General features: G+C 35.8%; 1 protein-coding gene across 2 annotated transcripts in view; it reads right to left on the reverse strand.

Annotated features, from left to right (window-relative positions):
- Positions 1-706: 706 nt before the first annotated feature.
- Positions 707-27352, reverse strand: part of nbas (NBAS subunit of NRZ tethering complex) — a 197748-nt gene continuing 171102 nt past the window's right edge. For both annotated transcript variants that reach the window (XM_048207018.1, XM_048207017.1), the window contains exons 50-52: positions 24859-25003; positions 24585-24713; positions 707-2193 (exon numbers count right to left, since the gene is read on the reverse strand). In XM_048207018.1, the coding sequence (XP_048062975.1) occupies positions 1927-2193; positions 24585-24713; positions 24859-25003 (541 nt within the window). In that variant the 3' untranslated portion in view covers positions 707-1926. The remainder of the gene's footprint in view (positions 2194-24584; positions 24714-24858; positions 25004-27352) is intronic.

Raw genomic sequence — 27352 nt, forward strand, 5'->3', positions numbered from 1 at the left:
TAATCGTGCTCACCGCTTGAAGACTTCATTTTGTATTGTTTTGCGATTTTTTTCGCAACGCATTCATTAATACGCATCGGACGCAGTGTGCAAGGTCTCTGTGTGTGACGATTTTTTAGGATTGCGAATACGAAAAAACACATGCGAAAATTTCGGATTTCAGTGTGCAAAGGCCTTAAGTCTTTTCAATGTAAAAGTCTTCGCCACTGAGTGACTCACTCATAAAGACAGTCTTTGCTGCCATCTAATGGCGTAATAATGTAACTTCTGTTGCTGTTCACAGTCAGGGACTATTTTGTCCAGCGGAAGGAAGGCTTTTAGTGATTTTACTTCATGAAATTTGCATTGAAATATATTTTGGCTTTAATATTTGTATTGTGTGGTAACCATTTTAAAAAAGAAATAAGGTACTCGAGGCTAGTGTTTTATCGTGAATAAGTCACGGCTGAAGGCACCCCACTTCCCTTCACCGTGACTTGTTCACGATACAGCACTAGCCTCGAGTACCTTATCTTTGGCTAAGGAGTTTGCTAGGATGTTGCTATGCAGTTTTTTAAAGTGGGTTTCAACATGTAAAAATAACAGTTAATCTCTTTTTAACAAGCCACACAGATTTAGGTCTGATGAAGAGCATTTACACTTACATATATTCACTTGGCAGACACCAAAATTAGCAGAAAGTGTTTAGCAAACAACAACACACAAATAATGTTTTCTCTTAAGTTGTGTATCTTTATTTGGTGTTCTTGATCGTGCTTGCTTCACATGACTGGCACAACTTAAGGATACCAATTCATGTTTGTTGGACAAACAGTGCGGGTCAAAACGGGTATCAGAGTTTAACACTTTATTAAGGTTAGGAGTTTGTTCAAATATGCATGAGAAATAGTATCATTTACTTGCCTTAGCAAGCACCACCAAAAATAATAATAATAGTGGTGTTCTAAAATGTCTAAAAACACATTTTTTAAAACATTTTATAATTTTTTTTTCCAATTGTAGCACATAATACTCTCAGGGTATCGGGTGAGATATTACAGCCAAGTACAATAATATATTAAAAACAGATGCTGTATTATTTGTATTAAACCCATGGATGACTGCACGCATATTACCTAATACCTATTCGCATTTATCTTAAGAATTTTTTTTCATTTAGGCCTAATACTTCATTGCCCAAAATGTGCAGTACACCAAAGGTTTTGTGAGATAAAGCAAAATGCTTTTTTATTGAGCACTGCTGATACATTTGCTTAAAATCCACAGATAAGACATATTACTGTTCAGCTACCCAACACAGGTTGTAGTTGTGTCGGTGTGTGCGTTAAAACAATCACACGGCGAGACTGTGCCTGAAGGCCTAATCTGTTTTCTTCAAAAATAATTAATAACCCTACAAAAGAAAAGAGCAAAAAGTTGTGTGTTGAAACGATCAACCGTGAAGCCATTCACATACACGTGCAAAACACACTGTCAGCACACATGCAGCGTTTTCAATTCCAACTCCGGCCTGTAATGATTATTAGCGCAGGCTAGCGTGACCAAACAGCCAAAGTAATGTAATTACACCGGTGTCACTGAGCTTCACTCAGGAGAGAGAAACCGACAGCGAGAGAGAGAGAGAGAGAGAGAGAGAGAGAGAGAGAGAGAGAGAGAGAGAGAGAGAGAGAGAGAGAGAGAGAGAGAGAGAGAGAGAGAGAGAGAGAGAGAGAGAGAGAAATGGGAAGGTGATCTGAGTTCTTTGCCAACGGGAAGAAATCCTGAACAAACAATGTCTGAACAGGCCAATTATAACTGATATTTGTGATCTGGATTTGGTGCCAGTGTCTCTTTTATATTTGATTTTATTCAGCAGAGATTGACTACTTTCCTTTATTGACTGATTCATCTCCAAAACATTTTTATACAGAAAGACACACATACTCCTCATAGCCATTTTCTAATGACAGCAAGGGCGGTATTAAAGGTCAGCTGTCCTGGGTGGGATCCTCGGTAGGATAGGAGCAAAGACCCGGCATGAGCACTGTGGCCAGCCTGGTGAAGGTCACGAGCGGCCTTCTCCACATCCCAAACCCCCTGAGCAAGCATGTGAGAGACCAGTGAAGAATACAGAGCTGTGTCCACACAACTGATCAACATCCCAGCATTCAACAGCAGAGACAGGAGCTCAGAGTCACACACTTCCTCAGTCACCTACAGCAAGAGAGAGAAATAAGAGAGACAAGCTATAAGAAGGAGAAAAAAAACATAAAATAAATTTCAATAAACACTCCATTGCGACAAACAATCTGTGTGCGGGCAAACCTCCAACTTTACACAAACACCAGACAATATATTGTATTTTCCACCCTATATAAACAAGTAATTATTATATCTATACTTTTCTTTTACCAAGTGTTAATATGGACATTTTTCCAACACAACAAAAGTCATTTTTCTTTCCTTATAAACATGCCTGTTTTCACTTGTTTTTACAACTTCCTCTCGCTATATTACAACATACACAAATCTCAAATTTTATAGATACAACGGGTACGGAAAGTATTCAGACCCCCTTAAATTTTTCACTCTTTGTTATATTGCAGCCATTTGCTAAAATCAAGTTCATTTTTTTTCCTCATTAATGTACACACAGCACCCCATATTGACAGAAAAACACAGAATTGTTGACATTTTTGCAGATTTATTAAAAAAGAAAAACTGAAATATCACATGGTCCTAAGTATTCAGACCCTTTGCTGTGACACTCATATATTTAACTCAGGTGCTGTCCATTTCTTCTGATCATCCTTGAGATGGTTCTACACCTTCATTTGAGTTCAGCTGTGTTTGATTATACTGATTGGACTTGATTAGGAAAGCCACACACCTGTCTATATAAGACATTACAGCTCACAGTGCATGTCAGAGCAAATGAGAATCATGAGGTCAAAGGAACTGCCTGAAGAGCTCAGAGACAGAATTGTGGCAAGGCACAGATCTGGCCAATGTTACAAAAAATATTTCTGCTGCAGTTAAGGTTCCTAAGAGCACAGTGGCCTCCATACTCCTTAAATGGAAGACGTTTGGGACGACCAGAACCCTTCCTAGAGCTGGCCGTCCAGCCAAACTGAGCTATTAGGGGAGAAGAGCCTTGGTGAGAGAGGTAAAGAAGAACCCAAAGATCACTGTGGCTGAGCTCCAGAGATGCAGTCGGGAGATGGGAGAAAGTTGTAGAAAGTCAACCATCACTGCAGCCCTCCACCAGTCGGGGCTTTATGGCAGAGTGGCCCGACGGAAGCCTCTCCTCAGTGAAAGACATATGAAAGCCCACATGGAGTTTGCTAAAAAACACCTGAAGGACTCCAAGATGGTGAGAAATAAGATTCTCTGGTCTGATGAGACCAAGATACAACTTTTTGGCCTTAATTCTAAGCGGTATGTGTGGAGGCACTGCTCATTACCTGTCCAATACAGTCCCAACAGTGAAGCATGGTGGTGGCAGCATCATGCTGTGGGGGGGTTTTTCAGCTGCAGGGACAGGACGACTGGTTGTAATCGAGGGAAAGATGAATGCAGCCAAGTACAGGGATATCCTGGACGAAAACCTTCTCCAGAGTGCTCAGGACCTCAGACTGGGCCGAAGGTTTACCTTCCAACAAGACAATGACCCTAAGCACGCAGCTAAAATAATGAAGGAGTGGCTTCACGACAACTCCGTGACTGTTCTTGAATGGCCCAGCCAGAGCCCTGACTTAAACCCAATTGAGCATCTCTGGAGAGACCTAAAAATGGCTGTCCACCAACGTTTACCATCCAACCTGACAGAACTGGAGAGGATCTGCAAGGAGGAATGGCAGAGGATTCCCAAATCCAGGTGTGAAAAACTTGTTGCATCTTTCCCAAAAAGACTCATGGCTGTATTAGATCAAAAGGGTGCTTATACTAAATACTGAGCAAAGGGTCTGAATACTTAGGACCATGTGATATTTCAGTTTTTCTTTTTTAATAAATCTGCAAAAAATGTCAACAATTCTGTGTTTTTCTGTCAATATGGGGTGCTGTGTGTACATTAATGAGGAAAAAAATGAACAAATGATTTTAGCAAATGGCTGCAATATAACAAAGAGTGAAAAATTATGTCATAAACTATTCTATGAAATCTTAAAATGTCAACTCTGTAACCACAATTTGACAATTAAAATGTAAATAACTAGAAATATGAGCATTCAATTCTTTTTGTAATAAAATAGACCTTAAGAATGAGGTTTGCATTGTCCAATTAAGCTGTAAAACTCTTTACAGTTTGAGTTCTAAAAGCATCATTATATTCCAATTTATATAAAAATATTACCTATTAATTAATTAAACTTACTCTATTATGAACACATCTGAGACAATATTACAAAATATACAGTAAAAATCACCAATAGGCCTGCAGTAAAGCTGTTAGACTAATAAATGGACTAAATCTTTCCACCTCCATCTCAGAATAGAATAGCGCTTATAGACTTTTGCCTTGCCTTTCCCCTGGGCACACTATATTCTCTTTATCTGTGTTATCTAGTGGCCATGTTGCACTTGCATGTCTGAAGGAGGTCACATGCGATATAAATGAGCTCAGAGAGAGAGATGTCCCACCCTTTTGCGACCCCAGCCTGCTCAGAGAGACCAGGAGCACCTCTCTCTCGTCTTTTCAGCATAAATTATTCAACTGCCGGCTTTGGAGGTGGAGAACACTGAGGAGCGGTACTGTAAGAGTCAGCACTCTAGAAAATCAATTATGTGCTAAATTTGATTAAAGGCAAGCCCAAGTCAAGAGATATGATGCCCTTTGACTGCGTGTGTGCGTGTGTCCTCATATTAAATGTGACGTGACGGTAATAGTGGATATAAAATACTCAAATGCAGTTTATGTGTACTGTACTGACATCACACAAAGATTTCTAATGCCTATGGAAAGAGTTCAGGTTGACAGTGATCTTAAACACATACATGCACATACATACACAGTAAGGATGTAACTATAGTCGCAAAAATGTTGGATACAACTTTTAATGTTGTCAAAGTGTCTTTTTAAAAAAAAAAAATTCTCCATTTTCTTTCTCTAAATAGACATTTATGTATAAAAATGAAAGGGAAAAGTAGAGTAACAGAGAGAAAGAGAAGGTAGGTAATCGGAACTGTTAGAGGGATATGGACACTATAATTACACTCAATATCAATGTTCTCGGCCAGATTTATATATTCATGCCTGGTTATATTCTGTGAGAACTAGTCCACTTTCATTATTAACTCTTGGATACATGAAGCACATTACACTGGTCAGATTTTTAAAAGCTGTTTTTAAGCATTCAGTGTGTGTTGGGCAGTAACTAGTTACAGTAATAATATTATTTTTTGCAGTAACTAGTAGTGTAACGAATTACTAATAAGATTTCTGTAATAATATTAGAGTTACCATCCATAAAACAGCTTGTTACTTAGTTACTTTTGACGCCTTAAGTCCTACTGATTTGAAATCTAACTATCCAATAATTCCTAGATTCAGAGGCCGTTTGCACAACACTGTTTTCAACTAAAAATGGAAAACTTTTTATGCGTTCATTTACGCCGACTTTAACTTTGAGAAATTATGCTTCATAAGACACTTGCACAAAACAAAATCAGCAGACGGACTGAATGAAAATGCAAATTCACTCACTGACAGTAGATGGCGCTTATGGAACAGCAGTGATATAGCGTTTCCATGGTTACCGCTGTACACGAAGCAGCGCTGCATCGATAAATAGGCTACTACTTTATACGGAGATTAGAGGAAAAGCCAGTTCCCTTCAGAGATGCATTCATATCAACCCCAATTCAATATGTATATTATTCTTCCTATTTTTCACGAACAGTGAGCTTGGCACAGTATTTGCTCTCCTGTCATGTCTGTTCTCCTCTTTGTGTCCGTATTTAGCATGTACCTGTATTAACGTCCTTTTTACAGACTTCGGTAATATTTCCACACAAATTAAATTTTGGGACATTTTTACAAAGCAGTTTGTTTACAAGCCCGGAATAAAGAAAACATTTGGATTTATGGCCAGTGGACTACTCGTGCATCTCTTTTTTTATTATTATTATAGTCAAATCATCCCCGGGCCGGATTGGGCACCTTTGTGGGCTGTATTCTTGGGCTGGTTCTTGTCAATCACTGCCATTACGTTGCTTGTGAGAGACGTGCGCGCTCCAGTAACTTTCCACAGGCGCCACATGCAATGTTTTTGTCAGGAGTAACAACTGCAGATTATGAGTTACCTGCAGTGAGTCCGACATAATGAATCCACTAACACGACACAGCGAATGCCGGTGGTAAACAAACACTCGTGTTCCAATACTCGTGCACGAGTTTTGGGAGGCGTTCCCTCGAAATGAGCTGTGAAGGAGGGGGGTTGTTCTTACGCATGCGCTCATTTCAAAAACTCACTAACAGTCTTTGGTTTCTCAGTCCTCAAAAACATCCTCTATAACACCTTTAACCATATCATTGTCCTGTAAACGTACCCTCAATTTAATAATTTTCACGACTCGCACAGGCACATGAATTCACCAGTACAGCAGCCCAGACAGCAACATAGAGTGGCCCAGCTCCGGCCCAAATCTTGTACATGCGGATTACACGCGGACCAAATGTGTGCCGGATCTGGGCCAACACTCTGTTGCTGTCAGGGAGGCAATCTGCATTCAGTGAATGGAAATATTGTGATTACATTGATTTTGTTAGGAGAAAAGATGATCTGAACACCGTTGTGTAAGCTGTGGCATTACTTTACTCTGGCATTGCATGGCTTGCCCACCAACATCCCTCTGAACCTGATATAAATTATATTACTATAATTAAAAATCTTTTTGGAAAACAAAACATTATCTTATGAACTTATGTGATTTCTTTTGATAAAATAGATCATGAAATATAATCATATATGGGTAACAGAGACATTATAGCTACAATTAGCTTCAAGCTACACATGAGAATTAATGAGATAAATACAACACTTCTACTTAAAAGACGCAATCAATCACCATGAGTGTTTGTAATAGCTTCTGACTGGGATCCAATGTGGATTTTGGTCAAATGATGAGGCAAAAATATGTTGTTAGTAACATTTTAGAAGAATTTTATGGAAAAGATACAAAATTACAACTTCTGTGGGACATGAAGGAAAAGTAATATAACTAGCAGTGTAACTAACTACTGTTGCCAGAAAGTAATAAGTAATAATAAAAAAGCATAGGTGATTGACTTTTTTGACTCAAAATGATCTACAATGTCCTCATATCACTCCAGTGTTGTAGCCGAGTCCAGGTTGTTCAAGTCTAAGTGAAGACCGAGAGCAGAAGAGGGTTGAGTCAGAGTCAAGACCGAGGCCACATGCTCCCGATTTCAAGACAAGACCAACACCATTAACACAATCAAGACCATATTTTCATGGTTATTAAAGTCTTGAGCCTCTTCTGGTCTCTTTCTTTGCTCATATTAAAATTACTTCAAATCAAATCAATGTTCCAGGTCCCTTTATTTATTGGCTTTGCTGTTGGGTTTTAATTTGTGACAATGACTAATTTTTCATTATCCCTTACATATTTATAGCATTAGAAAGATATGTGACTTCCTCATAAACACAATTTCTTGGAAAAACTTTTCGGAATGGATATAGTAATATTTTGAAGTAAAAAGCATGTTTTAATAAAGACTACGTCTGAAACTAAAACCGCTTTGAGGGCCATACTTGAGCTATTATTAGTGGTCATTTTATTAGCACAAGTAAATGAGCTTGAAATGAGCATCATCTGGAGAGAGTGAATTACACAGACATGGTTAATGTTGCTAAGCAAGCTTCTCGGAACAGACCATGTGACGTCTGCCACACAAAGGATCTGCACTGGCTTCACCATCCAAAACACACTTAACCTTAAAACAACAAGCAATAGAGCTGCAACTCATATGGCTCGCTTATTCAGACTCAAAGCTGCATTTTACCCAGAACGATGTTGAGATCACAGCAATGAAAAGAACCTTCTAATGCATTATTAGCTACATTATGTCAATTTATAATTTGACATATTTAATCATATTTTGACTCTTTTTTTTTTTTCTTGTGTATGCGAGGGTGAGTTTCTCCTCCACCCCCTCAAAGCCTCATGCAGTTTTTCACTCTTTTTTCTTCTTTCCAGCCAAGATGTCTGTGGAGAGCCGTTAGAGACAGCACAGACGGAGCTAAAAGGTCGAAGAACAGCAAGTGTAGTGTGTGTGTGTGAGAGAGTGAAAAACAGAGAGAAAGAGTGTGTTGGAGAAATTGAGAGAGAAGGAGGGAGGGAGGAAAATAAGAGGATGAAGGGAAAAAAGAAAAGCACGGAGAGAGTCAGAGCTAAAATGTCGAGCGCTGAACTGTGAAGAAAGATCGGCCAGCTGTAGAAACCACTTCATAAAGAGGGAAAGAAACAAAGAGAAAAACAGCATGACGGAGGATAGAGAAACAGAGAGAGAGTTGGCAAAGGGCCTATAATGTTTCAAATGCATGCTGATGATAAAAATGGGGTGGCTTGTGAAAAATCATTAGAATTTTTCTTCATTTGAAAGGAATGAAGATGTGAATATGAGAGAGCAGTAATGTGCTGTTAAGATATTCTGCTCATCACCTCCTTCCAACAGATAGACGAGAGCAATCCCTCATTCTCCTTGATTGGAACTCCATTTCTGATCATTGCAAGGTGAAAAATGAGAGAGAAAAAATAAAATGAGAGAGAAAGAGAGAAATGAGCTGCAAATAGCAATCACTTATAAAGTAGCATATACCGTATTTTCCCAGATATAAGTCGAGCCAGTCAAAATTGCATTGAGAGATGAAAAGGAAAAAGAAAAAAAAACCCACAGATAAGTTGGATTGGTGTACAAGTCACATTATTACCTGCATTAAAGGATTAGTTCCCCCAAAAATGAAAATTCTGTCATTAATTACTCACCATCATGTCGTTCTACACCCGTAAGACCTTCATTTATCTTCGGAACACAAATTAAGATATTTTTGATGAAATCCGAAAGGTTTCTGATCCCCAAGAGAGGTCCAGAAAAGTAGTAAAGACATTGTTAAAATAGTCCACATGACTACAGTGGTTCAACCTTAAAGGGATAGTTCACCAAAAAATTGAACATTTTTTCATTATTTACATTTTCTGTGTTCTGCTGAACACAAAGGAATATATTTGGAAAAATGTCAGTAACCAAACAGATCTTACCCCCATTGATCACCATAAGTATTTTTTTTTCCAGCTATGGTAGTAAATAGGGGGCGAGATCTGTTTGGTTCCTGTCATTCTTCCAAATATTTTTCTTTGTGTTCAGCAGAACAAAGAAATGCATACAGGTTTGGAACAACTTGAGAGTGAGTAAATGATGACAGGATTTTCATTTTTGGGTGAACTATCCCTTTAATGTTATGAAGCGACGAGAATATTATTCAACAATTTCTTCTCTTCCCTGTCAGTCTCCTACACAGTTTACGTTGCATAGACAGCGCAGGCTTCCGCGGTCTACGTCTGAACCCAGACTCGTTATTGGCCGGCACCTGCGTCAGAATCACACAAATGCGTCATGCTACTCACGTGAACAGCGTCGGCCAATAATGAGTCACCATTCTGACGTAGAACCTGGAAGCGCTGAACTGTCAATATAACGTAAACAGTGGAGGAGACTGACAGGGAAGAGAACAAATTGTTGAATAAAGTTGTTATTTTTGTTTTGTTTTTGCACACAAAAAGAATTCTTGTCGCTTCATAACATTAAGGTTAAACCACTGTAGTCACATGGACTATTTTATGTACAAAATTTTACATTTCTGGACCTTGAATGACGGTTATTACGTTGCTCATTTAAATAGTACATTTCATCAAAAATATCTTAATTTGTGTTCTGAAGATGAATGGAGGTCTTACGGGTGTGGAACGACATGAGGGTGGGTTAAATAATGACAGAAATTTCATTTTTGGGTGAACTAAACCTTTAAGAAATAATGTAAAATACCGGTAAAAAACGTTCTAAAAGCTATACACACATTTTAGCTCCCCTCACTACACAGTATTCATTTAATGGTATACAGAACAAGAATGAAAAATGCAGGTATAAGATAAATTATATAGGCATTTACAACAACATTTATAATAAACAACAAGCCTAAACGAATTTATCTCAATTACTGGCATGCTGTAAATGTTCTATACAAATAAAGCTGATGTGCCTTAGTTTGCCAAAAAAGCACAAATTGTTTTGAAATTGAATGTGAGGAGAGATAAAAACTGAAACACATGAGATAGAACATTTCTGTAGTGTTTTTCTACTTTACCACTTGTGAGGAAGAAATAAATTAAGTGAAGAAGGAAGTAAGGAAAGACAGAAGGAAGTAATTATGGATGGATGGATCAATTTATGTATGGATGAATGGATGGATGACAGAATACAGGCCAGTCAGGAGATCTTGGCATGGCAATGAGTGCATGTCAGAAAGGCAGAATGAAAAAGACAGTGGATCTGTGAAATTCTTCTCCTCTGGACAGACAAGCACAGAGAGAGAAAAATGAACAGAATGAGGAGATGGCATACAGATGGCATCAAAGCGTTTACTATATTCAGTTACAGGTGTGTGCGCAGACATGTATCTCCACCCTATTTCATGGTAATTCTTCAAATATTTGGTGTTGCATTATTAATATTAATACATACTTGATGAGCAGTGCTTATTGAACCACTACTGCTGGCAACTCAGAAAGGGCATAATACGGTACACTATATTTTTTTGCAGTATGTCACGGAACGGTGGCCTGCACTCATATTCACGCCCTCCCTGCTTTCTTCAGTCGCCATCCTGCCCTAAAGTTCCCGACTACAGTGGGAGTCAGAGGAGCGGCCGTTACAGAGCACCGGTAGAGGCGTGATGAGGTCAATGATATCATCATTGCCATAAACTGCAACAGTGTGGATTTCCTCAGGAGACCTTTATCTTTGTGCTATAATAATAATTATTATTTTATTTTATTGATCTAAAACAAATTCAATGAAGAATGAAAAATAAATAATAAACAATCTTAATAATAATAATTTGTTATTATTATAATAATAAAATATCTTAATAATAATAAATAATCTTAATAATAATAATAATACTATTTTAATGAATAATAATACTAGCAATAATATTATTATAATAAATGATATTTATTTAATACAATTTCAGTGAAGAATGAAGAAAAATGTAATGATATAATCATTTTATTAATAATATTTTAATTTTATTTTAGAATAAATGTTATCTAACAATTTTATTTAACAATGAAGAATAATTGAATAATAATAATGATATTATAATAATAAATGTGACCTGATCCAGCAAAATGAGTCACAGTGACCCAAATTTCAAAATTGCGATTTTGGTATCAATGGAAAGATGAGACAATAAGCTTTAAAATGATATCCTAGTCAAAGTCATACCTTGAATGGTTTTAAAGATATACCCATTTGAATTATGGTTGTCTGCCCTCTTTTTCAAATTGAAAACCTGAGAAAATCACTTTTAAAGTTTTTTGCCCGTTTTTTTGTTGATATCTTTCAAAATCCATTGCATTAAAAGGGATAAACTACTTATTTTACAGCTTAATTTGACCAAAGACATTTTTATATATATATAAATGCTAAACCAGGCTAAAGCTCAAATTATTTGAAAGTATTTTTTTTAATTAACACTTTAAGACCTGAAGGCTTTTTTAGAGTTTTTTTTTTTTTTTTCCCTGAGCGACACACACAAAAGTAAAGACTCATAACTCCAAAACTGTAGCAAGGAGAGTCAAAAGGTAGGTATCATTTGATAGAAAACATTTAAAATTTTAAGAAAATATAAATTACATTACATTTGGACATTTTCTTGCTGAGAAACAGCTGATAAAAGACAAAAATATATATACTTTTTAAAAAATAATTTTTCTTTTTTTTTATTTGACATGGAATAACTCAGGAACACAATAAGATCGCTAAAAAATATTTTTTGGTGATGCTCTCCAATATGTGAGCTGCATCTGGTTCAAATTTCGTGGTGATAGCATAAAGAATAGTTTGTAAAATTGTTGTTCATTTTTTCCGCTGCCAGGTGGCGCCAACGGGCGGTAAACTCCGGTTTAGAGGTGCTTCTCAGCACTCGTTAGGAGTTTTTCAAAATGGTGCATTAAAAAAAGATGCATTAAAAAGATGAGATTCTAAGCTTTAAAATGATATCTATTTTGTGTTATTCCACGTTGGAAAACGAACATGGATGGGTCCGGGAACATTGGATACACACTGCATCCCGGAGAGATGAGACATGTTTTTAGCCAAGTATGTTAAATCATTTCATGAGTAATATCTTGTGATCGACGCAATATATTATATTGATTTTGGATTCATTTTAATCTTGAGAGTCTGCTTTAAATATTGATGTGCCATTTTTATGATCTGTGCATTTTTCATGAAGTTATGAGCACGTGAAATATACATACTTGTATTCAGTTAGCGGCTGTGCTGTTTTTGTTGTAAACGCATATTTCTCAGACTCATTAGAGGGTGAAAATAACGCAACAGAAGCATGTTGGAGGCTTGGTATGAAAGCTTAAAGTCTCTGGTTTTGTATGCAAAAAGAATTTTTGTGCTACCTATATGGATTCAATTTTTATTGGCTTTTAAAGAGAGACACGCAAATGGGAGTTTTATTTTATAAGGCGCGCTAGTCTGACAGGAGGATGGCTGGACCGATCGCGTGCCTGTCAGTCGAAACGGGGCTTCCCATTGTTAAAAATCAGCATTTAGGTCAGTGTGTTTACATTTCTAAGCTTTTTGATTGGTTCTATACAACGTGTAACACCATATTTGTAGAGCAGAGATAATGACGTTTCAGGGGATACCGGGAAATGCTCATAAGTGACGAGAGGAGTTGAGAAGTTAATTTCCAGCGAATTTAGTGAAACCATGTCAAATTTAATAGCCATTTAAATACCTTTACTCAATTATCTGGACTACGAAACTTTGGGAGATTATTTTTGAAAGTCTGTTCTTTGAAATTAGCTTAAAAAAAAGCGTGTTTTACAAAATAATGTGTTTTTCCACATTATTGGCCCATATCTTAAAATAGAACGTTGCGACTTCTGACTCATTTCGCCAGATCGGGTCACAAATGATATTAATAATGTGTATTTTATTTTATACAATTTCATTGAAGAATGAAGAAAAATTGAATAATGATATAATCATAATTGTATTAATAATATTTTAATTTTAATTTTAGAATAACCTTAAAATAACCTTTTATCTAACAAAGAATAACTGAATAATAATAATATTTTATATTAATTAATTAATAATAACAATGATAATGATATTATACCAATAATGTGTATTTTATTTAATACAATTTCAATGAATAATGAAGAAAAATGTAATAATGATAGCCTATAATCATCATTTTATTAATAATGATATTTTAATTTTATTTTAGAATAATTTATCTAACAATGAAGAATAACTGAATAATAATAATAATATTTTAAATTAGTACTACTACTACTACTAATAATAATGATATTATAATAACAATATACAACATGATATTAATAATGTGTATTTTATTTAATACAATTTCAATGAAGAATGAAGAAAATTTCAATGATATAATCATTTTATTAATATTTTCATTTTATTTTTGAATAAATTATCTAACAATTTTAGGTAACAATGAAGAATTATTGAATAATAATAATATTTAAATAATGAATTAATAATAATAATGATATAATAATAAGTGATATTAAAAATTTGTATTTTATTTACTACAATTTCATTGAAGAATAAGGAAAAAATTAATAATGATATAATCATTTTGTTTATAATATTTTATTTTAGAATACATTTTTATCTAACAATTTTATCTAACAATGAAGAATAATAATAATTTTAATTAATTACTTAAGAAATAATCATGATAATAATAATAATAATAATAATAATATAGTGTAAACTGTAAAGAATTAGGGATAGTTCAAGCTATAATGAAAATTATTTACATCATTTACTCACCCTCATGTCATTCCAAACCTGCAAGGCTTTTTCTCTTTTGCAAAAGAAGATATTAACCTCCAGCCTTTTTTTTATTTGTTGAAAATATGCAAGTCAGTGGGATCCAAAATATCTCTCTTTTTTTTGTATTCTGCAGAAGAAAGTAAGTCAAACAGGTTTGGAGCAACATTATCATTATTAAGAACAGACATCACTAGGAAAGAAGAAAGAGCGAGTAAATTTACCTCTGCCTTTGAAAACGCCCAAAATGAACTTGTCAAGCTGAACAAACAATACTTGATTGAAGCTGAATATACTGCTCAGAAGAATAAGTGGTCCGAAACATCAATTGCTGCCAACAAACTAATATAAAATGGTTTGATTTTTGTTATGGGGAAATGTCCTTTAAAGGCCCCCAGTGGTGAGGTTAATGAAGCGACTTTGATCACACTGGAAGTCAGAAACATGAGCACACACACAGCCATAAATATTTCAGACCATAATCGTATAAAATCCCAGATAAAGGTAAACTCATCGATCCAGAATAAAATGCCTGTGCTCTCTTGAGGTGTCTGTCGTTTACATCCAAGTGTATATGTGTGTGTGTGTGTGTGTAAGTTTGGTTGCATGTTTGTTAGTGGCACTGCATCTAAGCGAGATAAACTGATTAAAAGCATAAATATGCACACAAACATGTTTGTTTTTCTACCATGGTAGTCACTTCTATTGACCTACTGTTTTTATACTGATCTAATTATATTTTCTATTTACTAACCCTACCCTCTTTTCATTAAGACATTATTTATTTAGTTGTTTATTAAGGCATTTTGTTGTGGGGACTGTTGGTAAGTGATTTCAGTTTTCTCCTATCCGTGTTTGGACATTTTGTTCACACACAAATAAAACGGCGCATTAGCACAGTCTATTTACAAATCCACATAATGTTCACTAATATCTGCTAATGCACATGTGGAATATGGGAAGAGCTTGTTAAAAATGTATGTTTTTTCTTTTGTGCTGGTTCTCAGTTGCAGTGCAGCTTTAATTGGAATGACGGAGGGTGTTTGCCATCTCATAAATGATGCATGCTTGGCTTTTCTTTTATCATTTAAATCATAAAGCTGGTTTGCATCAGGACAGAGTGGGGACGAGGAGGACGAGGAGCGGGTCCAAAACACCGCTGGGTCTCTGCAGTCCCGGTTTCAGAGCAGCCCTCCTGAAAACGCCAAGCGGTTTTATTTTTTACAGACGAAAGCGGCAGAGGAGGAGGAGGAGGAGGTGGATGAGAAATATATAACCACACACTATTACCCACATATTGGAGTTCAGCAACAATCTAATAAGATGTAAATCAGAGAAGATAAAACAGAAGGCAGGTAGAAAAGAGATTCACACTCACAGAGACAGAGGGGATCACTGACTAGAATCGCCAATTTTGGCCTTAAATCGCCTACTTTGGAGGAGACCATCTGACAGAAATCTAATCAACAGTTTATTTTGAGTTCTCCTGCAGGTTAGGGGCAGTTGAATCTTAAGGTTGCACTACAAATAATCTCTCACTTTGACGGACAGTTTCTTAATTTTTTCGTCATGTGCTACTTTTATCTGTAAAATACCTGATATATTTTAATTTGACATTACTCTAACGTGAACATATGTGGCAAAAGCTTTTTTTAGTCCAACCAAGCACTGTGTTGCAGCTTCTTGGACTTATTATTTTCTGCTCTATTTAAATTAACAATGATCAGTAAATTTACAGCATTTATTTATCTACAATATTCATTTCTACATACACTAATACACTTTATTAGAATCTGTTAATGTATTATGAACAAACATGAATTAACCTAGATTAATACAATGAAAAAGGTATTGTTTATTGTTAATGATACACATTGCATTAACTAATTGTAATTTATGCTCTTTTCTTCACTTCTAATCCCTATTAAAATCTGTTTACTATGGTAATGTTGCTGAAGTAAATGTACTACCATTCAAAATTTGAGGGTCGGGAAGATTTTTTAATATTTTTGAAAGTCTCTTATGCTCACCAAGGCTGCATTTATTTGATAAAAAATACAGTAAAAACTGTAATATTGTGAAATATTATTACAATAATTATTTTCTACTTCATTGTATTTCAAAATGTAATTCATTCCTTTGATGCAAAGCTGAATTTCAGCATCACTACTCCAGTCTTCATTATTTTCAGTCTTCAGTGTCACATGATCCTTCAGAAATCGTTCTAATATGCTGATTTGGTGCTCAAGAAACATTTATTATTATCACAACTGAACAGTTGTGCTGCTTTATATTTTTGTGGAAACACATTTTTCTTTTTTAAATTTAATTCACCAACCTCAAATTTATTAACGGTAGTGTATTTACCTTAAAAGTCAAATCTTAACTTTTGTAAAAGGTTCTTTATATTTTTTTCAGTCAAATTTTGTAAAATCTGGTAAATGACAGAAAAATGTCAACCTTTGAATAGATAGATACCACAAGAAATCACAATAATAGGCTCTCTTTATACCTGTGCTGAGTCGACAGAATTTCCCTAAATCAATAATGACATAAAGAACGTTTTTTTAAAGTCAGAAATTGTTCTAAAGTAAGGATAATGTACTGAAAACTAAAGACATATATAAAGGTGCAAGTGTTGAAGTGCCTACAATTTTCCAGCGAAATAGCTTCTGGGAGATTGTTGGCATGCCCGGAGATGGAAAGAAGAAAAGAATGACCATATAAAAAATGGCCTATACCAAAGTCATTCAGCCGAACTGTCGACTACTGTCCCTTTCTTTCATATCCTCTTTCTTCACATTACAGGCCCATTCATTCACATTTCCTGAACTGTGATTTCTTGGAAAGACCAGGTCTATCCACACAAATGAAAGAGACAACTCCTGCAGAGAAGAAAATGAAGGAGTGATTGTCTTAATGGTGGACTCCTTACAGCTCTAGGGTCAAATTTTCACAATCTGACCAATTCTGACATCCGGCTGGAGCTGTGCTAATCCAAACGCATTATTACACCAATTCGCTTTGAACAGTCTAATTAGGGGCCAGGCACAGAAGGTGTATAGACACATATTCTGTTAGTATTTGTCATTATTATTCTTCTTCCTCCTCCTTTTTCTTCTTCCACTCAAGTCTATGGCAATCCATAGAACCACTTGCGGGAAAATGATGAAATCTGGCACATATGGAGGACACTCTGAACATTAACCACAGCAAATTTGGAGTCTCTAACTCATTCCTTCTAGTGGCACCAACTGTCCAAATTTGCACTTACGTTTGTGCTATTAACTTTTGGGGCTAAATAAGGGATAAGGGCTTTCTCTGATTCTTTGGCTCAAGACCACTCGATTGTACCCGATGACGTCATTTTCCATTATGAAAATTTTTACGCCATTTTGGATTTTTTTTTACTCGTCCTAGACGATTAGTCCTATTTTCACCAAAATTGGCTCAGATCATCTTTTGACTGCGCTGGCAAAAAGTTATTAAAGGTTTTTGATAAACCCAACCATTTTTTAAATAACGTGCAAAGAGCACGTCAAAATGGATGCAAGGCTATATCTCTACAATGCTTTAGTATATTGAGACAAATCTTGGTAAATGTCATCACAATCATGACTTGAGACTACTCGGATAGGAAAAATTTATATTTTTGCTTAAATCTTCTAAACGGTTTGTACAAAAATCATAAACAGGTCAATGCAGTGAATCAAGTCAAATCATACCCAATCTTCTCACATCGACGATTTTGGGCGTTGGCCATTTAGAATTTTGACAAACTGCTTTATTGTATGAATGCATTAGCGTATCGTAAAGAAACTTGGTATGTGTCATCGGCATCATGTCCTGAAGGTACTCAGCGCCACCTTGTGGTCAAAGATTATAATGAAATTTAAAAAAATGTTAATAACTTCTGATTCATTTTGCTTATTTTAATGATTCCTTGAGTCATACTGTGAACAATCATACCAATTATGCCATACTTGGTCAAGACTGCTGTCTGCCATTTTGAATTTTTTTGAAAACCTACTTTTTTGAACTCTTTCGAGACCCCTGGTCCAATTTTTACCAAAATCGGCTTAGATTATATTCAGACTATGCCGGTAAAAACCAAAATCAAAAGATCTTTGATAGTCCAAAATGTTTTCGAAAAACACAAACGAAATTGATGGCATGATGCCAAGCTGATTCTGAGGCAGTTTTTTGGCATATTTTCACCAAACTTTGTGTGTCATTGTCACACTGACCTCTTGATATCAAATTGGCAACAGCGCCACCTATCGGTCAAAGGTCATAAGCAATTAAATCATATTACAAGTGATTCTATTTATGATTTTCACCCGTTTTGGCTACAATATTCTAAAAATGTTTTAGAATGTTTTAGAAACTACTTATTATTGCAGTTGGTCTAATGCTCCCAGCCATGCTTGAATAACTTGCGCCTTTTTGTGCTTGGCCCTGTTAATTGCTGCTTGCAGCTATATTTGAAGCTTTTTTTCGGTCAGTGAAACAGCGTTGACTGTGCAAATGCTTTACAAGATTATTTCAATAGGAAGACTGACATTTTTGTCACATAAACAAATAGATACATGCAGCACATGACTAGCAAAATTAATAACAGACCTCTCAATTATTGAGGAAAAAATATAATAAAAGAACACAATAACCTACATAATCACTTCATAATTTCCCCCTTATTTTTGATTGTTGTTCTTAATTAAACAAAATAATCTCCAGAAAAAACAACCTCATCACAGAGAATAATAAAAGCCATGCTTATTCAACATGATTTATATTCTGGAGCAATAAGTCCATTATAAACACAAGCTTATTATGAGCAGGAACAATGCACATCAGATCGTCCAATACAAACAGAGACGGAGCGGGCGGTATGTAATTGCTCTCGGTACAGAAAGCCAATTGAATGGCACTGATGAGTCTATTCAAATATAATTGGTGAGGAAAAAGGAAGAACCGGGGGTGAGGTGTGCCCGAAAACGTGTGGAGAAGACAGAGCTGGAGGAGTCAAAGTTGAATGATACTTGATTGCTTTTGTGAAGATGACGCATGCTGCCACTCGTTCCTGTGTAATGACAACACTGCGCAAGTATTGCGCAAACACATACGCAACACAAGCGGGAAAATTAAGATTTTGATTGGAAGGAATTATTCAGGGAAGTTTATGTGGTTGAACATCGGCAATGGTTTGAAGCTTGCCAGAGGAGTGCGTACATGAACTCAAGACAAAAACAATAATAAAAAAATCTAACATAACGACAGCTGGAACTGATCTTCCGAGAATGCAGCAAAATGTCAAGCTTTCAGTAAGCAACAGTTTGGAAAGGGGAAACAAGGACACAGTGTGTGTACGTGTGTGTGTGGAGGCTGGGGTATGGCAGAAGGGTTACTAAATAAATCAATGTCTTGAGCGATCAGAGGGGACTGCCCTTGTGAAGCAAACTCTCTCTACGACTCAAGTCAGATTGTGTTGATAGATTACAACATGATAAACTTACTGGCTACCATACAGATACAAGAAACACAAATTAAATTTAGTTTGATGAATTAATTATCATACAAATAAGTGTGATTAATGGTACAACAAAAAAATGTATAGTAAAAAAATATTTTATATGGTTTAATATCTATAATATTTATAAATGATGCAGAGAAAATTGAATTTAAAATACAATAATAATATTCAACCCCCAAAAACTTTAGTATTATCATATGAAATCCCCTTCATCCAATAAAATAAAAATGTATGTGCTTGACATTTTTGGTAACAAGGAAGTGAAGGAGACATTAGCACATGTTAGGTCACACGCTGTCAAGGCTCCATTTTGAGTTCATTCTAGACTAGGAAATACATATAAATTGAAAATATTATTGTATATCCAAATGTGTTTTCTAACGTTTTTGGTCATTTTTAACGCACACAAAAGTCTGTGCATTATGCATAAATGACAAAGTCCTTTTAGGGGATACATATTTTCTGTGTAGCTGGCACTAATGTTCATTACTGGCAGGCAGTAAAATAGCCCTTTGCCTGTGATTTAAGTTGAGGTTATTAAGTTTTATAGAAGACAAAGAGGAAAAGCTATACCTTTTCCAGAAAGTATTGATGATAGTATCGGCTGGGCATCAGAACATAAGGTTGTGGTAAGAAAGGAAGAAGTAGGAGATCAAGGAGGATAGAAGCAGTGAGGGTGAAGTCATAGATTGTTGTGGAAGTCAGACATTTTGGTACCTTATCCTATGCAAGTTTGGAAGATGTTATCCATACTACAACCAGAGGTCAGGAAAGATGCCACTGCCTATTGGTCTCACTACACTGACATGCACAGATGCTCCAAAAAAGATAACAGATCACAATTGAGTTATGTGTGGAAAGTGTGGGCTATACTGAAAAAGAAGAGTCTTATTGATTTTCACTTTTGCTACAATCATTGATTTGGAATTCCAAGAAAGAAGCAATGATTTTGTAATGCTTTTTAAAAACTAAGACATGGTTTCACTCCTTTCCAGGCAGCGAAGGTGCATCTGAATTTGTGTCAAGAAATGGAATGTTAATAAAGCTTTTTGATGTTTTTTGAACACTAATGGGGCGTTCACACCAGACGCGACTTGCGTGAATGAATCGCGCTATTCGCTCGTAGCTGGACGCTTGAACATTTTGATTTTACTCGCTTTAGTTGTGCGTGACATTCGCTTCATTCATGCTTGAAATTCACTTCACAACAGATGCGAATTTGCGTCATGAGAGGGGCTCTCCCTCTCCTTTAAATATGTGTCCCAGACTCCACTTCTTTCTGCACACTTCCTCTGAATAAACAACTTATCAGCAGGATAGTAGTTATAAAATACGGCGAATAAGCTCAATTTGCCGGCTTTAGCTAGCTTGTAGTCTCAATATGTATATATGTAGCTCAAACTGAGTAAAGACCGTTTTTTTACAACTTACCAGATTGTCCGACTTCCTCACTCACTTTCTTCCAAGCAAGATCCTTTTTATTCCTGTTTCTATAAAAGTATGAAGATGTATCGTACAGTGACAATGATTTTGTCCTCCATTGTTGTTTTGGATTTCTGCCTCCGCTCGCTACGTCGTAATCACATCACTACTAGAGCAAGCTCCTGATTGGTTAACGTGGCGCGAATTTTCACCAAAAGTTCAGATTTTATAACTTGCGCGATTTGTGCGAATCACGTGTTATGTGAGTCAAACGGCCGAAACGCTCAATTTGCGGTGCGTCATTCGCGTGAATTGCGCTGCAGGATGTCTATTCACGTCTTTGCATTGACTTATCATGTAAATCACTCACGCTTAATGCTTCATTCGCGTCTGGTGTGAACGCACCATAAGACCTTTTCAATACTTTTCAGATAGTGAAAATACATTAATGTGAGTGATGTTTCAGACAATTTGCCAAAAATAATTTACCCTAATAGGACAATGTCAGTTAAAAATGCAAAAAAAGGTCAAAGGTCAGATGTAGAAAACTAATTTTGGAAAATGACTGTAGCCTTAAATATATGTATAAAATATAAAATCATATATTTTTGTAAGATTTGTAAACTAATAATGCACAGAAATAGAATGATAAACAATATTAATAAATATTAATAATATTTTAATTCTTTACATATATTTAAAATATTTCTTTTAGGGGTCCACTTTGGTCTAAATAATCTTTTAATCAAGTAATATTGTATATATTTACAAATATTTAAAATATTTATCTTGGGATTCTGCTTTAGTATTATCAATATTTAAAAGAATAAGTAATATTTTAAATATTTACAAATGCTTAAAATAATTCTGAGGTCCACTTTAATCTTAGTCTTTCCATTCACACCAATGTTTGGTGTGTGCATAATTGTTTTTATACTGTACAAACTGTATATTCTATACCCTTACACTAACCCTACCCCTACCCCTAAACACAACCCACACAGAAAACTTTTGGCATTTTTTTAATTTAAAAACAAACAAACAAACAAAAAAACAACTGTTTAGGGGCCATTCACATTCCAACACGTTCTACATTCACTGCACTACTTTTCGATTGTTTTTCAATGTAAACATGCTAGACAGACATCTTTAACCATTGCGCTTGCATCTTTTGCAGCGTCTTGCGCATGACACAGCATTCTAAAAACGCGGCACTCAAGTTAAAAATAATTATTAAAAACTTTTTTTTTTTTTTTTAAATCATTCATTCCACTGACTTGTGTCTCGTGTTTTTAACAGCAAAGACAAGTTCTGTGTAAACCACCCCTTAGTGTGTTTTTTAAGCTATTTGGTTCACGAGGACACATGAAATAAACCATGCATACTTGTGTTATAACCCATGTTATAATACACATTTGTGTCCTCATAAACCATACTCTCTCTCTCTCTCTCTCACACACACACACACACACACACACACACACACACACACACACACACAATGCCAAAACGGGGCATCTTGTTGCAAAAAAAAAAAAAAAAAAGAAAAAGAAAAAAAGAAGCAGCCAACAACACCCAAATTCACCTATTCCTTTTTTTCTGGCTTTCCTCCATCTTTCTGCCAGGTTTGGAGATGAAAGCATATCACCCTTGCCCCGAGAGAAGGAGATTACCCTCATTTTAAGTGAGCTTTTCTCAGTTTCATGGCTTTATCTGATCTAGAGTCAGTGAGAATGTGAGCTCTAATTGATCCTTCTGAGACGCAGCTTATCCAGTCAGTTCCCTAGTCAGTTTTTGGGCTATGATGAATTTTTAGGTGAACCCTAACAGCATCGTGGTGAGCCGTGGTGGTAGCATAGCAGTTGAAGCTGTGCTCTATGATCAGTCTATGATAAGGGACCTTGTTAAAAACAAACTTCAGTCACTCATTCTGAACAGTGAGATTCTTCAGAAGGATATGCAAGTGCACTCAACCACAGGTTTTTGCAAAATTTCCCACATTTTTCGTAGTTGTTCCATTCATTTTTTATGGCGGTCATTTTTGACCGCAAAGAGTACAACTGTTACCATTTAGCCTTGTCCAATCATGTACATTTTTTATGTTCACACAGCCAGTACTACAAAAGTCAACAAGTTTTGTACCATTCCGATGAAGTTATAATTTTAAAATTATCAAAATGTAAAATTTTTCTGTGACTGAAGACCATCAGAGGGATAAAAGCAATAGTAACTGACCTCATTGTTTCACAGTGACTTGGTGGGTCAATTGGCTGAATACTTATACTTGTTGATGTATAATTGTAGGCTATCAGATGCTAATGTATCCTTTTAAGTTCAGAAAGACTGTTTTTGCATCTTCCTTTTAATTAATGTCCTTTCTGGATTGAGAAGGAAGTTTTAAAACTGAAAATTTGATTTCTCATAATATCACTCCAACTAAAAGGTAAAAAAAAAAAGCATTATTTTTGGTTCATTTGATAATGGTTTCAGTTAAAGAGAGTAGTACTCCCAGCACTTTTACCATATATAATTTAGCAGATTTTCCTTATAATTGCTGCAAAAGAGAAATGGAAAGTATGCAGATTCATTGTTGAGACTTCCCACCATTGTGCAGCTGAGCAAAGCATTTAACCCTTGGCTGATACCAGGGAATTGCAGAAATTAGTGTGGAGTAAGTTGCTTTAGATTAAAAGCATGTAGAAAATGCAAATTAATCAAATCATGTTTCCTAAGGTCTTTGGAAAGTGTCTACGTGTTTGGTTTTAATGTGTAGCCATTCCTACAACAGCCATTGCTTATCTGGCCCTCTACCAGACCTGAGAGGATAAATTAAGTGGTGGTGCTGTGAGAGCTTGGCTTTTATCTGACCTGCAGTCAGTGAGAGATAGAGGTTACGGTCAGACGCAAGCTTGCTCTGATAGCTCCTATCTGATTCACAGTCACTTCTGGTGTCAACAGTCAGTTTAGTTTAATTGAATCCACATTACTAGTGACAGCGGTGGCTGGCTGACATTAATACACCCTTGACCGTTAAGATTCGTCCAGCAAGGGGTCATGAATGATCTCCTTTTTTCATTATTGCTATTAACACAGGAATAGATAAATCATTTAACCTAGGGGTTACTTTTAGAAAATGCAGGGTGACCACAGGCCAATGAATAAAATGGGCTGGTCAGACTTTAAAAGACCCTCTAATCTGTGAACTTCTCAACTATGTTCACTTCACTAAAACCTTTTATCATGTAATCTGATTAATCTATCGATTAAATCTATTTAAAATAGTTTTACACCACACTGTAAGTGAACAATGTGGCTTCGTCGCTCTCATTATAATCAATACAGCAGTGAGGATATTTTGAATCGAAACTAAAATTAAATCTAAAAGCTATTGAAAATTGTTTTCATTCATTTAAATAAAGCCAAAATAAAACATGTTAGATGAAAAACTTGTGGTAACTGGGCCATCTGCAAGATTGTGGGGCCTACGAGAGAGAGAACAGTCAGAATGAGACTTACATCAGAGATGTTTTTGATCTGATCCTGGGTCAGTTTGTGCAGATGCTCATCCTCGCTCTCGGTCATCAACTTCAGAGCAGGCAGCTTTAGACCAGCATTCAACAACAGAGAACAAATGTTCCCGATGCACTAAAAGAGAATAGAAGTGAAGTGTGAATGTCACGCTACAATCAACATAGCAGAGCCAAATGCACTAAACTAACTAACACTGACAGGAAAAGCACATGCTGTCAGTGCCGTCAATGTTTGGTGATGATGACACCCATACTCTTACCTGTGGGTTAAGTTTGTGCTTGGTTGGGTAAAGAGAGCGGCACATAGTTAGAACCTCATTCCCGATGTTGACTTGGGAAAAGCTGGAGGAGTGTGTAAGCAGGGCGGATGTGAGACACACCCAGGGATTCTGCTCTGTCTCCAGCCTGTCCAGAGAGAGACAAATGTGTTTAAATGTGTTCAGAAGACCACACACACACACTAAAGGCAAGTGCCTAACATGCAATCGCATGGAAAGAGAATCATGAAAGTTCATGTGGTACCGTGAAACTTTTAATAGGAAAGGATCTGTATAATGAAAAAGAAATCCAATCATAATTATCATGGCATATTACATGCGTGCAGCTATAAAACAGGGCATATGCTTATCTCCTGAATTCTTAGGAGAGATGAGAGGAGCTTTCTAACAAACTCCACTGCTGGCTGAGATAAACACACATAATCATAATCAATCGCACACACACTAATTCCTCTTATAATTGAAATTGGCCTTTCATACACAGAATGCTTTCCACAGTTACTGGAGATAACAAAATCCACAGTAACAGTGACAACGAGGAACCTGGAAAACTAAATTACATTCATTACAGTAGTTTACGGATACATGAATTGGTTATGAAAACTTCTTAAATGAACATTTCATTAAAAAATGCTAATTTTCTCATTATTTACTCACCCTCATGTCTTTTTAAACCCATTTTGCTGCCATTTTTTCCCGGAGTAACACAAAAGGAGAATTTTGAAGAATCTTCACATAGATCTTCTCTACAAAATGACAATTTTAACTATAAAAGCACCATAAAAGGTGCCATAAAATGGTCTATATAACTCATGTACTGTATTCCAAGTCTTCTGAAACCATAAACCGAAATCTAAGTTGAGCTGCTACAGCTCTCAAATCTCATATGGCACTGGTGCATGTTTGACATTGTGGTGTTTGGTTACAAAAATTGCAAAAAACAATTATGTTTGATATTAATGACATTCAATCTGTGCCATTACCATATTTGATTTTGATGACTTTAAATCACATAGAACTATCATATGACTTCAGAAGATTTGGATCATAGCATATGAGTCATACAGACCACTTTTTTTTTTTTTTTTTTTTTTTTTTTTGCTCCTTTTTTTTGGAATTGGAACAGCTCATGGTCACAATAAAAAAAAAAGAAGTGTGATGATTTGACAAAATTATTTTGTATTTCATAGAAAAACAGCATTCAAGTCTGGAACATTATTAGTGTGAGTGAATAATGACAATTTTAAGTTTTTACTTACTGTATCTATGGATACTACATGAATATAGATACAACCAGAACTTAAATTTCAGTTCTTATTAAGAGTAGAATTAAAGGAAATAATTAAAAATGAAAATTTGGTCATCGTGTACTCATCCTTATTTCATTCTAAACCCCTATAATCTTCTGTGGAACACAAGAAAAGATATTTTGAAGATTGTTGGTGACCACTGATTTCCATTGTATAAACTAAAAAATAATCTTCTTTCATATTGCACAGAATAAACAAAGTCATACAGGGTTGAAATGACATGAGAGTGAGTAAATGATGATAGAACTGGTGAATTAGAATTTGGTGAATTATCCCTTTAAGACCCTGCAAGCAAAGGTTCTGCTAAATGAAAGCTCTAATGGGACGAAACAAAAACAAAAAAAAACTTAGAAATACTTTAAACCGATCATGGTGTGGCCAGTGTCATGTATCCTGAGAAAGGGCTGCCACCCAGAGCTCAGCAGTGTGTCAATTTAAATTGATTTCCATTCGGATGGCCTTTTCTGGGACTTACTAAAGCAAGACAGAATGAGGAGCGACAAGACAGGTGTTCAGGAGACAGCAAATGTGCCATCTGAATCTTAAGTGAAGATACACACACCCGGTACACTGTGTGATCACAAATGGTGCACACTTGAACAGTGAACTCTGAATAAATTAATGTATAGACAAACTCTCCTTATCCTCTCTACATTTGGCCCCGCATCTCCCTCACCTTTTGTTTAAATGCCAAAGAGCAGAATGACAAACTCACACAAACTCACTTTAACACACACACACACACACACACACACACACACACACACACGCTCTGTATTCTTCTCTGAGAATGTTAATTCAAAACTATTCATGAAAACAAAAAGCCTCAAGCTATTCTAAAGCGCGGCACAATGCATAATCAGCCAGCTTATATTCTCTGTTTCTGTCTATTGATCCGGATATACGGAACGGCTCTCCGATCATCAGCGCACATTTTGGCAGCCTTGACTTTAACCTGAAAAACTCATTCAGTTATATAATACACAGCACTTTACCTCAATCAAAACTGCAATCTCACTTAATGGTCAAATAGCCGTTCAATTCAAAGACATCTAATGAGAAAACAGCTTGCTTATATATTGAAGAAATGAACAAGAGATATTACAAGGATATTATTTAAAAAAAAAGTGATTTGTATACAGGTCTCTTTAAAATACTTGTTTCTG

The sequence above is a fragment of the Megalobrama amblycephala genome, linkage group LG11, assembly GCF_018812025.1.
Source record: "Megalobrama amblycephala isolate DHTTF-2021 linkage group LG11, ASM1881202v1, whole genome shotgun sequence".
Taxonomy (NCBI): Eukaryota; Metazoa; Chordata; class Actinopteri; order Cypriniformes; family Xenocyprididae; genus Megalobrama; species Megalobrama amblycephala.